General features: G+C 41.1%; 1 protein-coding gene across 3 annotated transcripts in view; it reads right to left on the reverse strand.

Annotated features, from left to right (window-relative positions):
- Positions 1 to 2,920: 2,920 nt before the first annotated feature.
- Positions 2,921 to 16,270, reverse strand: part of svild (supervillin d) — a 50,529-nt gene continuing 37,179 nt past the window's right edge. For all 3 annotated transcript variants that reach the window (XM_058406400.1, XM_058406398.1, XM_058406399.1), the window contains exons 9-28: positions 15,751 to 15,898; positions 15,526 to 15,609; positions 14,732 to 14,812; positions 14,457 to 14,637; positions 14,087 to 14,259; positions 13,810 to 13,965; positions 12,513 to 12,649; positions 12,113 to 12,260; positions 10,939 to 11,084; positions 10,644 to 10,819; positions 10,111 to 10,249; positions 8,911 to 9,211; positions 8,542 to 8,799; positions 8,045 to 8,252; positions 7,805 to 7,938; positions 7,433 to 7,588; positions 6,336 to 6,479; positions 4,847 to 4,959; positions 4,594 to 4,743; positions 2,921 to 4,330 (exon numbers count right to left, since the gene is read on the reverse strand). In XM_058406400.1, the coding sequence (XP_058262383.1) occupies positions 4,244 to 4,330; positions 4,594 to 4,743; positions 4,847 to 4,959; positions 6,336 to 6,479; positions 7,433 to 7,588; positions 7,805 to 7,938; positions 8,045 to 8,252; positions 8,542 to 8,799; positions 8,911 to 9,211; positions 10,111 to 10,249; positions 10,644 to 10,819; positions 10,939 to 11,084; positions 12,113 to 12,260; positions 12,513 to 12,649; positions 13,810 to 13,965; positions 14,087 to 14,259; positions 14,457 to 14,637; positions 14,732 to 14,812; positions 15,526 to 15,609; positions 15,751 to 15,898 (3,120 nt within the window). In that variant the 3' untranslated portion in view covers positions 2,921 to 4,243. The remainder of the gene's footprint in view (positions 4,331 to 4,593; positions 4,744 to 4,846; positions 4,960 to 6,335; positions 6,480 to 7,432; positions 7,589 to 7,804; positions 7,939 to 8,044; positions 8,253 to 8,541; positions 8,800 to 8,910; positions 9,212 to 10,110; positions 10,250 to 10,643; positions 10,820 to 10,938; positions 11,085 to 12,112; positions 12,261 to 12,512; positions 12,650 to 13,809; positions 13,966 to 14,086; positions 14,260 to 14,456; positions 14,638 to 14,731; positions 14,813 to 15,525; positions 15,610 to 15,750; positions 15,899 to 16,270) is intronic.

The following is a 16,270-nucleotide window of genomic DNA, read 5'->3' on the forward strand; positions in this document are numbered from 1 at the left end:
ACAGACAGAAACAGTGAGCGAGAGAGAGAGAGAGAGAGAGAGAGAGAGAGAGAGAGAGAGAGAGAGAGAGAAAAACAGAGTGGGCAAGAGAAAGAGAGAGAGACAGATAGACAGAGTGAGCAAGAGAAGCAGACAGACAGAAACAGTGAGCGAGAGAGAGAGAGAGAGAGAGAGAGAAAGAGAGAGAGAGAGAGAGAGAGAGAGAGAGAGCACATCTATGGTACTCACATCTGAATACAAAGGTCAGAAGGCATGAGAGCACTCTAGGACCTTAAGTTAACTAACAAACTAACAAATAATAGCTAGGTATCGAGCTCAATATTATTAATATATACATTACACATTCTCCTTGTTCTTTTTCCTGTGTCAAGACTCACTGATTCTATAACTATTGATCATTTAGTATAGATCATTTTTCCTGTGTAATTTAATCTTGTGTTAGTCCTTGTTGCTTTTCCCAAAATTTGTTTTGGTCTTTCACGTGTATTTAAACATATGATTGACTATTTAAAAAATAGTCAATCACAAAACAATGCACAACATTGTGCCTTTACTGGAGAGATATTAGAGCAGAAATGCTTTAAATATTAATCACAGCACTCTCAGCTCAGCTGTTTACAGTCACACTATTTTCTTTAAATAACCCAGACTCTCAATTACAATTACCAGTCTTATTGTACTGATCGAATCTTGTCTGGTTGATTTTGTGTGTGTGTGTGTGTGTCACATTTTCTTAGTATACCTAAGCCATATGGCTTATCCGCTACAACGATTGTATTAAAACCACCATCCGTCTGTCTGCTTCCTTTTAAATCAGGTGCCATGTAAGCATTAATATAGATCGTAATGAAATTTCTATATTTTAAATCCCCCAAATTTCTGCAGTTAATATTGATTGATGAATTCAATGCACAGGAGCAGTTTATCACGGAGCTTTTGATCATCATTTGACATTAGCAGAAGTTCAGCTGTGGGTGTAGCTTCATGAGATATAATACATTTCACAGAAGCATATTTTTTAACATAGTGAAAAAGGTGCTACTATTCTGAAAAAGCATCAACATTCCATTTCCCATTTCTGACAGCTCTCAAAAGCAGATTTGATGAGGCAGAAACCGACGCATAAAAAAAGGCATAAAATATAAAAAGACACACAGACATCCAACAAACAGCAGAGACAACAACTGTCCTATCCACTGTAGAGGTTCTGCATCCTTGGATATGTTATTATTTAGGAGAATATAGTGAATGTGGAGATCATGGATGCTGGTATATTATATGTTGCTCTGACTATGAACCATGAGCTGAAACAGATGATGACTTTAATCCCAGCTGAACTTATGCTGCTTTTGTTGCTGTGCGCGATCCACCTCCTCCGCTGCACCAGTGCTCTTGTCCCTGCAATATTAGTCAGCCCTACTCATGCAGCCTTCAGATACTGCAATCTCCTGCTGGTATTGTTATATCCAAAAGCACATCATTATGTGAGAGGTTCTTGTGTGGAACTCGTACGAGTAGTCAAAGATAAAATAATAATCATGAACACCATCATCCACTATATCATCACTCATAAGGTATTGTTTTCCCTCTTTTATCCTGGGCTTAGAAACACTCTCTTCCACACACACACACACACACACACACACACTAGTCTCAAGGCTGCTGCAGCTCTGATTCACTGTAATTCAGCTTTTTAATAACAGATTAATCTCCCTCCCAATTGAATGCATACCTGCAGCCACTTCTCTTCTTTTGATTAGCGCTTCAAGGATTTCCAACTTTTGTTTAGCCTTGGAAATGACAGCTGAGTTGACTTATTCAAAGGCTGCACAGCAACGTCCTTTTACAGAGAGGATGAAAACACTGCATCATTCAAGGTTTTTTTTTTTTTTAAACGCAGACTGCTTGACGCAGATTCGTTGGAACAGAGCGCTCTTTCTTTTGTTGTCATGTTTAGCCTTGACGTGTACTGTCAAGCAAAAAGCTATTAATGCCACTCAAACTATATACCAAAAAAAATAGTCTTAATCGTTTCTGTTGGATAAGGATTGCATTCTTTGGATAAGAACCTGGTTCAATAATAACTTCAAAACAGGGTTGTTACAGTAAAGGCAGTCTGTTAGTAGTAGAATAATAACAGCAGGATTTGGACACGCTAATCTGCTGCTGGTGCTGCCATGTCCAAAACTGTAGCATTAAGAGTCTCTCATGTCCAACTGTGTTACTCCTGTGAGTCCAGAACTGAGTCAATCTTCTCGTATGAAATTCTATAAAGCTGTGAAATAAATTAATTAATGCCAGTGTTAATCTTGCTGTCTGTTATATTACAAGCCAAGGCAGTCTCGTGCCCTGCCATCTGCTGCAGCGATGGTTTCACCTTTGTGTGTGTGTGTGTGTATGTGTGTGTGTGTGTGTGAGAGAGACAGAGAGAGAGAGAGAGAAACAGACAGATAGACAGACAGAGACAGTGAGAGAGAGAAAGATAGATAGAGAGAGAGAGAGAAACAGATAGAGAGACAGAGACAGTGAGCGAGAAAAAGAGAGAAAGACATAAACAGAAACTGAGAGAGAGAGACAGACAGACAGACAGACAGAAACAGTGAGTGAGAGAAAGAGAGAGAGACAGACAGAAAGATAGGCAGACAGAAACAGTGAGTGAGAAAGAGAGTGAGAGAGAGAGCGGCAGACAGACAGACAGATATACAGAGAGAAAGAGAGAGAGAGAGACAGACAGAAACAGTGAGTGAGAGAAAGAGAGAGACAAACAGACAGATAAACAGAGAGAAAGAGAAAGAGAGAGTGAGTTACATATGAAAGGACAAAATCAAAGCAATGGTCAAGTAAGTTCTCCAGCGAGCCCCAGCTGCTGAACAGATGTGCACAGCGAATCGAATAACCTGAGAAAACCAGATAATGCACAGCTTTAATTAAAGATCCTGAATGTAACCATGTGAAGGATAGAACTGAGAGAGGAAGAGATGACAGAGGATCACTGAATCCCGCCACTGAATCCCGCCACTGGATCACCTTCACACTTTGACTCGTCGTGTTATCCGATTGTTCCGCACCTACTCGCTTTACCTCCTGTGATCTGCTTTCTCCTCACACTACAGCGTTCATTACAGACTTGCCAATCTCTCTACAGGCAATCACGCTCTAATCGCCATTCACTTTCCCAGACTTTCCCCTAATGACGTCTTCCCACACAATAACGAGTCTCTTGTACCAGATTACCTTCTGAACCACTCTGGGAAACCTTTATGGTAAGATTACATCTGAGCATCAGTCAGCCTTCACGTGTGAGAGTTATTGTCATGGAAATAAACATCTACTTATACACATGCTTATAGCTTCTCATAGCTACCTCTCTCCGCCATACCCATCTGATCTCTTTGTCATGGCTTGAAGCAAACTTACAAAAAAAACCTTGTTATTTCTGAACAAAAACAAAAAAAAACGAGACAAGACTTCTTACTGCTTTTACATATCTGAGGGAATGTTAGCAACAATAACGCATTCATTCATTACACAATAATATTACAGATTTACATGAAACACAAAGCAAGACTTTAGGATGTTATAACACATGGTTATGCCCACGCACTTCTTCTGACCCAGTGCTCCTTTGAATGTGATGAAGCCTGACACCTTGTGGTTAATGCAGGAGTGATCCGGTTCGAAACAAAGCACATACTGTGTATGATTCCATAAACGGCACATTATATTCAATTACAAAAATGTTATTAACAGTTATTTGCTTTAACATAGGTAGTACATGCTGGAAAGCCACAGTATTAGAGCCCAAACTCCACATATAACACTGTTAGAATGGCATTTATGTGTACATCTATATGGCTTTTCATTTTGCTAACAACTAATGAGAGCAAATTTATTAGGGGTTTTTAGAAAGCTAGTCTTTTCTTTAAAACAAAAGACCTGTATTGGCAATTAGAAAATTCACCCTTGTAGTCAGACACAAGTTGATATAAGTGACAATAACATCAGATGGTATAGGCTTTTTTTTTTATGCATTTTAGCGTATATATAAAATCCATTCAATTCATGTTTGAAGCTAGTTTGCTACATAATTGGCATTTAGAAAAAATTCTCTACAAAATTGCCAGGTCAGTTCATTGTGTAAAAAAAAGTTCCCACTGTACATTTGGTACTATACATGGACTGGGTTCCCACATCAGCACACAAAAGCGTCTGTCCTTCCTTTTGTGAAGAATCCATTACAAATCTAAAAGAGGCCTTTGCTCTTCTTTAGGTTGAGCTGTTTCCAGTTGGGGAGAGCACTGAACTCTTCTCGCGTCATCTCCAGAGCCGTCTGTAACAAATAAACACACATCTAGCAATCAATAAACACATTCTATTATTCAGGTTCAAAATCTTAATCTTCATGAAAATGTTTTTTTTTAATGCCGGATCCAAACTAGGCTGGATTTAGAAATGGATTTTTTTTTAAGCCTGAAACATTTCATATGATCACTGAGGAGTGAAGCTGAGTGGGCCATCCTGATGTCTAGCTAGCAAAAAAATAAAGAAAGAAAGAAATCTGCTGAGATGTGAGCAGATGAGGAGGTTGTGTACCTGGAAGTCTATGTCAGACAGGTAGACCTCAAGGTGCAGAGGATCCACTCCCTCAGGCAGCGGTCTGGTGGTCAGCTCCTCCAGAGAGTACTGATTCTTACTCAGCTTGGACAGAGCATCTTCTACCAGGATTACTTTATTCCTCATACTCTGAATCAGCACAGACACACATAGGTACACTTACAGGAACTGAAACTAAACATTCACAGTGTTGTGTGCAGTCACTCTAAGCTGTGTGTGATAGTGTGTGTACCTGCACTCTGATGCTGGGATCTTTCTCCCAGTATGGGAAGATGTTAGTGAATGTAAGGGGCTCAGCTCCAGCCAAGATTAGATAAGCTGGCGGAGGTCGCCTGGAGTTCTTTGCTAAAAAAAACACACACACACACACACAGATAGTCTGTCATACTCTAGTTATAGTCCATCTCCGTTGCCAGAAAACTGAAAGTATGAGTTTCACATTTGCTTCTTGTCCAGTGCCAGTTATATGGCAGCCATCACAACAGGAACTAATGTTACTCAGGGACAGGACTAGCCTCACATTCACTGCTGACCTGTTATGCATACTCTGCCATATAATGTACTACAGCATACACAAAGAAGAACAACATAACTGCATAACATAACAAACACTGCCCTAGAAGAAGCAGTGAAATAAAAACTTTCAGTTTTCTTTCTGATTGATTTTTAGCCATATAAACATTTCTTGTTATTAAAACCCTTTGCGAGTTTTCTTTTGTTTTGGTTTTTTTGGCAGTAATTTGTAGCAAATATAAAGCTGGCAAACCAGAGAGCCAATCAGAGGCAAGAAGAAGCTGTGTCTGAAACATTATACAGAGCAGTATTTTCAGGGTCTGCCAGAAAACACAGTCCAGAACGCCAAGAGCACTCATTTAATCCTATAATGCAGTGTGATAAGTCATGTACAAACAATGTACCCTAGTGGCCACAAAATACCCATAATGCACCTGACTGTGGAGTAAAACAAGTTATGATGGTGACATTTCGTCATATTTCTCAGTCACTCACATATGTAAGCCGTTGAATAATAATAAATAATATTTATATTAATAATAATAAAAGTATTTTCATTAGTCACATTCCTGACTTACAGTTAGCACAGACACTTAATCGTTTGTAGAAAGTAACTTGTGGATAGTGTTGCAGAGTGATGAGTGATGAGCAACCCAGTGTAACCCTCTATGTAGTGTTCCGTATATTTGAGGTGTTTCTGAGGTGGACATTTCTAACACAGTGATTGTTAACCCTTTTAACCAGTGAACTGGCGTATCGGTCATTTTCAATCTTTATGAATGAATTAATTAATAAGTCAAGACATGAATTAGTTGGCTTTCAGTGGGAGACATTTCACCTCTGTTCAGTTAACCTTACACTGAATTAGTGATTGGATATTTTAGATGCTCATGAACAAGCACTTGGGGCATCTTAGAGAGCAGAAATGCAGAAGACATGCTGAACATGGATGCAACAAAACAGCTGCAAGTTTTTAATCCATACTAATTTTTTTTTACGTGGTAAAACAGTGTAATTAAGCACTGTAATGATGATCAAGTACGCCACTTCCAGTTCCAGTTTTCTCTCAAGCTGGTGGTAAATGACTTGCAACTAAATCCTAAAATCTCTGCTGTTCTTGTTTGGGCGATGGAACGAATCCTGTACAGTCAGGATAAGTGCATGAAAAAATCTAGTAAAGCTTGAACAGGAAGGCTGTGACCTCTGACCTTTGCAGTACTGCAGGGTAGTCTCCATGGCGCACTTCCTTTCGTTGTCCCAGCGGATCTTAGCAGAACCCGTGCACTCTGCATCCTCTGGCTGCTGGCCTTGCCACAGGTACACCTCCATCCTGTTATCCAGCAAAAACAGAGCTATAGACAAAGGAAGAGAGCGAGTGAGAGTGAGAGAGAGAGAGAGAGAGAGAGAGAGAGAATGTTGGCAGGAGTAACCCAGGACACTAAGCATTAAAATGTGAGAGTCAGGCATGTGTACAGTATAATTTGACTGTACACAAATGACTGTGATTAAATATTAATTGTAGTTCACAGTGGAAGCATTGATTAAATGGTTATTAGCGCCAGATGAACCACTGACAGGCTAATATGTTTGGGGGTTTTCGAGCATCAGCTTTGCCAGAGACACATAGAGATACTGAGATCCTTATACAGTACTGTCTAAGGATCTCTTATAAAGATCCCTTATACAGATTGAACAGATCCCCTGTTTTCTTTTATAATAGTCTCCACTCTTCTGAGGAGGCTTTCCACTGGATTATTCAGCGTGGTTGTGGGGATTCGTGTTCATTTAGCATTAATGAGTTCAGGCACTGGTGTTAGGTCGGGAGGTCTGGAGTTCGGTCAGCTTACAGTTCATCCCAAAGGTGTTCAGTGGGGTTGAGGTCAGGGATCTTTACTGGACATTGCAACTTTAGCAAACCTTGTCTTTATGGACCTCGCTTTGTGTGCAGGAGCACTGGAGATCATTTGTGTGAGATATATTTATCAGATAATGACTAAAGTAGCATTAGTGTTGAATATTTAATATTTTATGTGAATTATTTACATGTACTTAGTTACATGGTTTATTACATCCATAGGTTTTTCCATCACATGACATTTTTAGCATGTGCAAGCAAGAGAACACAAGGCCCATTTTAAATTCTGGCCTTAAGAGCCAGGAAAATGTATATTTGTTTCTCCAATAGTAGTAGATTTCTGCAGAATTGGGATTCTTAGGGTGGTAACTGTGAAGAATTTTTCAACAAGTTCTGAACTGCAGATTTAATACAGCGTATTTGTGGGTGATGAAAGTGGTGTATAGGAACCTGGCTGAGGGGCGGAGTAAAGGTTCTCCTGCAGGAACGGCATCGCCATCACAGAGCCCGTCACTCGCGAAGGACTCAGTTGTTCCTCCCCTTCAAAGGCTCCAGAACTGGCACTGAGGCGGTAAAGACGAGGTGTAAAGTTGTATTTTCCTGGATCTAGACACACACACACACACACACAGGCACACACACAAAAAAGAAGTCAGTGCTCTCTTTTGAACAGTTATGGTTTGCTTTATGGCGTTACTGTAGTGTTATGATTTTCTGGAAAATAACCGGCTAAATCAAAAGCATAAATCTATGTTACTGGTGCTGGATGGGGAAAACAGTCTAAAATGATCCCATTAGTAGATTTTGGTCAGATAAATTTACCTTGCAGCATGCAGTCATAGGCTTTCCTGTCCTGCTTGCCAAGTGCATCCCAGAACTCCTGTGGCTCTGAGCCTTCTTCAATCTCCTGCACTTTCAGATTAGTGTTGCTGTTTAACCCAAGCTCTGGAGGACAACTGCAACGCACGTACACACACTCTCAGAATCATCCACAACTAAATAGACAAGCAGATAAAAGTTAAAAAGTTTATGCTTGTGTGTGTGTAACGTATGATAACTCACATGTGCGTGAGGCGCTCCACAGTCCTCTTGGCCACGTCGTGGGCTGTCGGCTGAGCCTTGCAGCCACGCCACAGGTACAGCTGTCTCTGTTGTACTCCCAAGGCGAGGAGACAGCCGCGAGAGCGCAGGCTAGCACTGCAGCACTCAACCTCCAGAAGAGATGCCTCTACTACTACCTCCCCACGGATACAGAACATCCTCCAGCCACCTGGCAAACAAACAAACACACACACACAGACACTTTTATTCAAGTCCCTGTAGTATTCCAGGGTCTGAACAGTAACTGACAGGAAATCCTGACAAAAGGGTAAGCAACGAAAAGAAAAAAAAATTCCTTGAAATATTTTATGTGGAACTAGAATCACGCTGCAGGACATTTAGCACAGTAGGTGGTTGGAATTACAAGTGACACCACAGATGATGGATCTTCCCAGCATTGAGTTACGGTATGAAAAACATTTCTCATAATCTAGATTGTTCTTTTGCAATCTGTGTACCTGTGTTTTTATCACTGTCCTCTCTGGAGCCTCGGTGGACGATTAGTCCTCCTTTGAAGAGCTGGAGGAAGCAGGGCGGCTCTTTGCCCTGTGTGACGAGTACTTGTGATCCCCGCTGATTTCCCAGCTCCACCGTCATGAGCGCTGACGTGCCCCGCCCACTCACACTTGACTGACGGCCCTGCCAGAAGAAGCAAGCAGTGCGCTCTCTTCCAGGACCTGTGGCACTCAGCTCACCAGGCTTCTGTCTTTTACCCACTGTTAAAGACACGCAAATACACGCACATACAGAACGATATTACAAGGCAATTCTCTAAATGTCAATGCCCTCATATGGATTAGAACGTCTATCTCTTGTATCTCACTCACCCACACTGGTGATGGAGTACTTCCAGCGAATGACGTACGTGTCACCCTCGTGCAGCTGACCCACGCTCTCAGCTGGTATCGCAAAATCATCGAACTCGCGAATGTGCCATGCGTCTACTGCCACCGTGGCTAACTGAGCCTGCCGTCCGTCTTCTGACCTGACTAACCCATAACCTCTCTGCACATCTACACCCTCTAAAGCCATCTTTAGAGGAATGTCTCCTCCATCCAGCAGTGCCTTTACGTCGCACGGCTTCAGGTCCGAGTCCTGGGTGAAGGTGGGTTGTTGGTGTACTGGACTCTGCACATATACACAAAGGAGTATATATCAGACTTTCTCAACTGATTAAAGTTTCAGTGATGATGAAGATACTTGGCTATTGTTTGATATTTTCTATTAGGTATTAGTGTTTTTCATGTGTTAAAAAATGCAGGAGTTTTTCTCTTTGTTGATCAGGTGAGATGAGAAAATTGTGTATCTTTACCCAGTTGTGAAGCTGATTTAACCCGAGATGACAACAGCTTGCAAGTGGATAACTAGTTTTGTTTGGTGTGATTGTTGATAGGTCATAATTTAGCTAGCCAGTTAGCTAGCTAGCTTTCCACCAGAGATGAACAAAGCTCAGAATAAAGGAGTTTCACCCAGATATAAAGATATAGATAGGTGTCAGGGATTTTCAGAGATGCAAGTGCAGGCCTTTATTGTGTGTGATGAGTACACACAGTACTGCAAAACATACAGACAAAGAGCATGACTACAGTGGTCAAAGCAACAGACAGACACAGTATCCGCAGAAGCATGACAATGAGGTACAGAGAAAGCAGAACTTAAGTCCAGGTGCTGATTAGAGGAAACAGAACTGGTGTGAGCTCAGTGAGACATGTGACACGTTAGCGTGATATGCAGAGGCTGATGGGTAATGTAGTCAAGCACCAGTTTTGGCAAATTCTTTAGACTGACCGGTGACAGCCATGACTGCAAAATTTGTTTAGCCTTCAGCCTCTCTGACTGGTATTTGTCATGTGATAGGATGGAGAGTGAGATTTGGTGTCCAGTTTACTGAAAATGTTTCAAACTGAATTATTAGCAAAAATGACTGTGATTATCATTTGAGTCATTAGTGAAATCCCACATGCCGTAGCGTGATGTTCCATTGCACATATGTGTGGGGGTGTAACTGCATGTGTACTAACTCTCACCTTCACCTCCCCCACTACTGGCTCGTCTTTCATGGGTTTACGCTCGGCCCAGTCCAGAAACTTCTCCCTGAACAGTGCTGTCTCATTATGCTCTGAAAGCCTTCCAAACAGAGCCCAACTCGGCCTGCCCTCACCTTGTCTACACACAAACACACATATGAGAAAAAGAGAGAGACAGTAAGTGTGAAAACAAGCCTTGAAAACCATTGAACCATTCCCTGTTCAGTGTTCTACCAGATGTCACCAGATGGGGGCAGTACTTTATCAGTAGCATGATTAGGGAAAGTAATAACACATTCCTTTTTATACAAATCTGTTCTGCAGACGTTCCACAGAGTATGTGAGCCATCCCCAAAGCTATTTGATCATTCTTTCTGTCCCACTAACTCCATAAACTGAGCATCATGCATAAAGATAATGATTGTGGTTACTGGATGTGAACGTGTAAGCTGTAATCAGGCATTTGAATGAAGTTATGTTATGTCAGTTGGAACACATGCTGCAACATGAAACCCAGTAGAAGAATGACTCACTGAGGGATATCCTTATTGGCGGAGGAGGAGTCCAGAGGGTTGACCCTGCAGGTGCTGTAATCATAGGCTCCACTCCAGAGCTGTTTGCCCAGCTGCACTGCCACCTTCCTGTCACTCAGAGCCACATCCTTCCCCGTCCACACATACACCTCACTGCCAAAATCAAACACCAAGGCCTGGCTCACACACACACACACACACACACAAAAACATACACAACAATCACAAACAGTCTCTAACAGCACTAAACAATGGCACCATGTAAAGCCATACAGATTTGAAAGAGATGTCTGACCTCTTTGGAGTTGAGCACAGACACACTGGGGATGGAGGCCCAGGCTTCCTCATAAGGCATTAACTTGTCTTCCACCACTCTGTAAAAACCATTCGATTCCAAAATCCCGCTCTCATACAGTTCATCTTCATCAGGATCACCGGCAGCTACACACACACACACACAGTACTGTATTAGTACTACACTGACCTCCTTAAAGCAGTATTCCAGAGTTTTAAGCTTGTCTCTTTTTCAACAGCATCAATAGCATATGAACAAAGAGAAAAGACAAAAGAACAGAAAAAAAGAAACAATTCAGTCTAAACTCAAAGCATAGTTTCTGAATTGCATTTAAAAACGCTGATAATATGTTCCTATATAATGTCTGATCAAATTATTCTCTGATTATTTTAGTCTCTATTTGCTTTCCGGTCTGAATTGATTCATTATTGTCACAAATTCCCTTTGTTTCCCTTCAATTATTCCCAAATGTGCCTTTGTTTTGTTTTGGTCTGTTGCCTCAATGTGTTCACCTGTACTATGTTAGGTCCATGATTAGTTTATATGTGTTTGTCTATGTGTGCCTTAAATTTTCTTTGCTGCATTGCTGTCCAACAACAGCATAATGAAAGCTCTGCTGAGTTTTCGCACTTGTGTAATGCCTCGAATCACCACTGCATGTTAAAAGTAAACATATTTAGAGATTCGTTTACAACAAATAAAGTTGCGTCCTTTTTCAAGTGGAAGAGAGGAAACGTCAAAATTATTGTTGTGCTCATTGCTCATTCGTTACAGGTACTGTGGACTGAGAACGGTCTGTAAAAAGCTGCATTACTTTAAATACACCATATATTTTATTTGATTTATTTAACACTTATTTATGGGCTGAACATAAAACACACACACGCGTGTTCGTATATACTCCCAGAACATGAAAAAACATATATATGTTAGCACTTCACCTGAAATAAAAGTATAGTATACTGCTTCATTTTCACTTCACCTAACAGACGCCTGTGTTTTAAAGAACTCGGCTCTAATGAGAGTTTAATGCGGCTGTTCCGTGCACTAAATCCACCAGTCAGCACTTTGTACACGTATGACTGAGTGTGTTTACTGAGTGTACATCTGCGCTCCATATGCACACGTTTGCTCTGTGCATCTTCGGTTGTCTGTGCCTGTCTGTTCTTCGCACCTCTATATTCGGTCTGTCCTCCGAGAAGGTTCCAGAAGTCCTTGGCAGAGCGGCTGTTTGTGTTGATGCCCTCCTCCAGCAACGTGACCTGAGGGGCTTTACAGCCGAGGTCTCTCTTAGCCTGGACATACTGTGCCATCTCTGAGCCCTGTTTCACACACACACAGACAGCATGCATTGTGGGTGAGCGTTAATCCAAACCACCCTTGAAGCTTCTGGTGTGACTCACTGAGCCAGCTGTAAGAGCAGTGAATCAAAGAGAGTAATAAAAGAGACTATGAGCAACACTCTACCCTTCAAACTGCTTATATGAGATTTAGCCGAGCCCTGAACCGCCTGAGCGTAAAACCCATTCATCACAACAGTGTAGTGGATATGAATTCAGGGTGTGTGCTAGTACCTTGGCTTTCTCGATAACGTTGGCAAATTCCCCACACCACAGGAAGCAGTGATTTGAGGTGATTAGTAGAAAACAGTCACCGCTGTTCAGAGAGCGGGCTGTGGGCTCCACCAGACGCACCTGAACATGTCTACGCCCTGACAGCACACACACACACACACACACATACACACACACATGCACAGAATTTGTTAGGTTCTTCTATAACCCTTCATATTAGTTTTTGCAGGAACTTACCACACAAAAACTTTCGAGATGAATAACCACACATTTCCCTGTAACTCACATCATCATTTAAGGGGAAAAAAAATGCTGTTAAATGATTTTGTACTCTCTATGCTGTCAGTTTGTAATTTATAGTATTTTCCTGCAATACTGAATAGTTTATTAAATCCACTGGAGGCCGGCTGCAACAATGGCAATTTGAGTTGAGCTATACACTGGTGATTATTTCATATCCTAAGACAGAATCTGCCATTATGATTTATGTCAAATGCTGACTACATCTAACTTGACTTATTTTGGGACCGCAGCATTAATATAAAATACAATTAAACTAAATGACAAAAAAAACAGAAATTTTCTCAATTCCTACCCGAATGTTTTTTTAGTCTACTTATAATGAAACATTTCCAAGCAATTATTCAAAATGACACATACATTAAACTTACATTTGACTTGTATGCACCCAAAACACCTTTAAACAGCTGAGTAAAAACAGCAAGGAAACAAACCAAGGAGCAGATTGACCTGAGTTTACTGTTATTACTGATATTCTATTAAAAGCTCAGTAGAAATCACTTCAAATGTCACTGCTGATTTCTTGTCTTTTTCACTGTGCTTGATATTGAGAGAGCCCCAGACTGCTCTGTTGTACTTATGTTTAATGGATCTGCACTGGTGAGAACGGTGTTCAAAATAGCTCTGTGCTTTTCTACACAGGAACTGCGCAACCTTCCCATTGAATGTTGCACAGCAGTCATTGTTAAGTAATGTTATGGAGCTTTACAAATATAACCGGAGTTGAAAAGAAATTATACCATCGGCAAAATTAATGGCAACTACACGTGTATTGATAACACAGGTGTATTTATTAACCTTTAATAATGATGCCCCGCACTTGTAAATGATTCAGCTATTCTGGGACAACTGGTCCTCATAACGAGATATACACCTAAACATGCAGGCAAATAACAGACGTTTTTGAAGGACTACATGCTGTTCATTATGAACCTCAGCTCTTTCCTTCATGTCCTTTCCACTCAGGCAATTTCACTTTGCCCTCAGAGACACGCACCTTTGATGTGGATGAGCATGAGCTTGTGAAAAGGCACAGCGCTGTTGTTGGTCACCACTTCAGTGGACTTAACACTTCGAAGGTTTACATTCTTGAAGTTCTCTTTACTTGCCAATCCAGCCAAGGCACAACCAGCCAGTCTTGAGTGTTTAGCCACTGAGAACACATCAGAATGAGGAACATACATTTAACCGCATTAAAGAAATTCATTTAAAATGACTTCATTTCATCTCATGTGGAAACTATTCAGTGGTTAAAATGTGTTTTAAAGTCTCACTTCTCTCTACTTGGATCCTCTTGGCCTCCACGGTTGCTATGTTGAGCCTCTGCTCGGTGTAAGCCTGTCTCAGGTCGTCTCGAGCTGCCAGGGCACGTAGAGGATTCCTCGAGCCTTTTGTGTTGCGGGACGGCCTCACTGACCGCCTGTGCTCTGCTACTGATGTGGTTAGCCTGGAAAAAAATAAACACTTGTGAAAAACATTGCCTATCATTTATAAAAAGAAGATCAGACAAATCATCAGACACGGATGGGATAAAGAAGAATGGCAAGAATAGATCCAAAATGATACCAGTAGATACAAATGACACAAAACATCAAGAAGCATATGAAAAAAGGACACATCTTTGAGAAGAAAAATGGTGCTTACTTTGGAGAGTCTAACAGAACAGCACTGAAATCTTCCTCTTTACCCAAAATCAAATTTGGGGTTGGAGATGTAGGGGACGTGGACTTAAAAAAGCGCTGAAACGTCTCATCGTCATCCAGAGTCATTACCTCCTTCTCCTTCTCCTCAGTCACCTCGATGGTAGACGGTTTACTGCTTACACCTTCAGGCACATTCACACACTTGTTTACTTGTTTAGATTCTATCTCTTAATAGAATACATGCACAATATTATCCGAGAAATTAGTTGAAATAACCTTTATTGTGAAGTTTGTCTAGAAAGGATTCCAGTTTGTCAAGGCGCTTGTCGCCCTCGGCGTCAGGTCGAGTGGAGATCTCTGCGGAATACATCAACATGCACTGAGATGAGCTGTAAAGTCATTGGGAGCTTATTTTTTTCCTGCATGAGATAATTAGTTCCCTCTCTACAGTTTGAAATTACCACACGAGGAGTTTCACAATGTTTTGGTTTAGGTCTCCTTTACAAATATTTATATTTTATGTATTCGGATTAAATCCCACAGTGGCCACAGCCCTTAACCCTTTTTGCCTGTACACAGGCTTTGCATCATTTTCTATGAATATATTGCCTTTAGTAGAGTTGGTAAAACCAGAAATACTTATAAAAACCTGAGTGTGTACTTTCATATGAGTCAATAGCCACCACTGTTCTGTGTGGCATGACAAAGACATTCAACACTGAACATAGACACAGTAAATCAGGTACAAATTCCATTTGTGGCCTCTGGGAAACGAGTTAAATTCAGTAAATTCAATTAGAAACTAATTTTGTACCTCACACAAAATATTATAATGAAATTAGTTGTTGTTATTACCCAAAATATAAACAAACTAGTAGCCTTATTTAAAGCAGGCAGTTCTGAATTAGTCCACTGTGCACTCATAGTAATGCACATGCCCATAATCTGAGCCTTATACTGTATCTGACTATTTGCTACATAAAAAAAGTCCACCTCCAATTTCTATCTGGATATTTTCAACCTGAATAATATCCTTCTATTTGGTTGCATTCCTAATATTGAGGCTTTACCTTCTAAAGGCTTGACTGGTGTGCTTTGGCTTGCTTTCTTGCTGAGGATAACAGGCACATCGTCTCTACTAGGGGATACAAGGCCTGGTAGAAAAACAGACACAAGACAGTCATCCGCTTGAATACGAGAATGTGAAATCAGCATGAAGATGAAATCATCTCAGTGTAGCATATTGTGGATGGAGTAAACAGAGCCAACATATCTGCATCCAGATGAGTGTATACCTCTCTTGGCCATGCGTCCAGCCACAGAGAACTGTGTGGAGTCGTTGGCAGCTCCTTTCCCTTTGGCTTTCCACTGTTCTTCCTTCTCCTGCAGGATCTTCATCCGCTGGGCTAGGGACATTTTTGTCTCCACATCAGCCGAAGATTTCTGCAGAGAAAGAGATGACAGGATGTCAGAAAGAACAAAATAAATATTTTCAGATTTAGACACGTCTCCAACAAAAAGGGTTAAGGGCCTTGCTAAGGGGCCCAGCAGTGGCAGCCTGGCAAACCTAGGATTCAAACTCACAACCTTCCAATGAGTAGTCCAACATTTTAACCACTGAGCTAACACATCCCCATGTCCCCATATAGCTTTATCTAAAAATGAATTATTCTCCACCAACGAGAATCAGTGAGAAATGGTATCTTAGTGGTTAAGACGTTGGATTAATGATTTGAAGTTTCTGAAAGCAAACCCCAGGACTCTTGAGCAAAGCCCTTAACCCTCAGCTGTATAAAAGGCAATAAATGTTAGTTG

The sequence above is a fragment of the Hemibagrus wyckioides genome, linkage group LG13 (genome assembly GCF_019097595.1).
Source record: "Hemibagrus wyckioides isolate EC202008001 linkage group LG13, SWU_Hwy_1.0, whole genome shotgun sequence".
NCBI lineage: Eukaryota > Metazoa > Chordata > Actinopteri > Siluriformes > Bagridae > Hemibagrus > Hemibagrus wyckioides.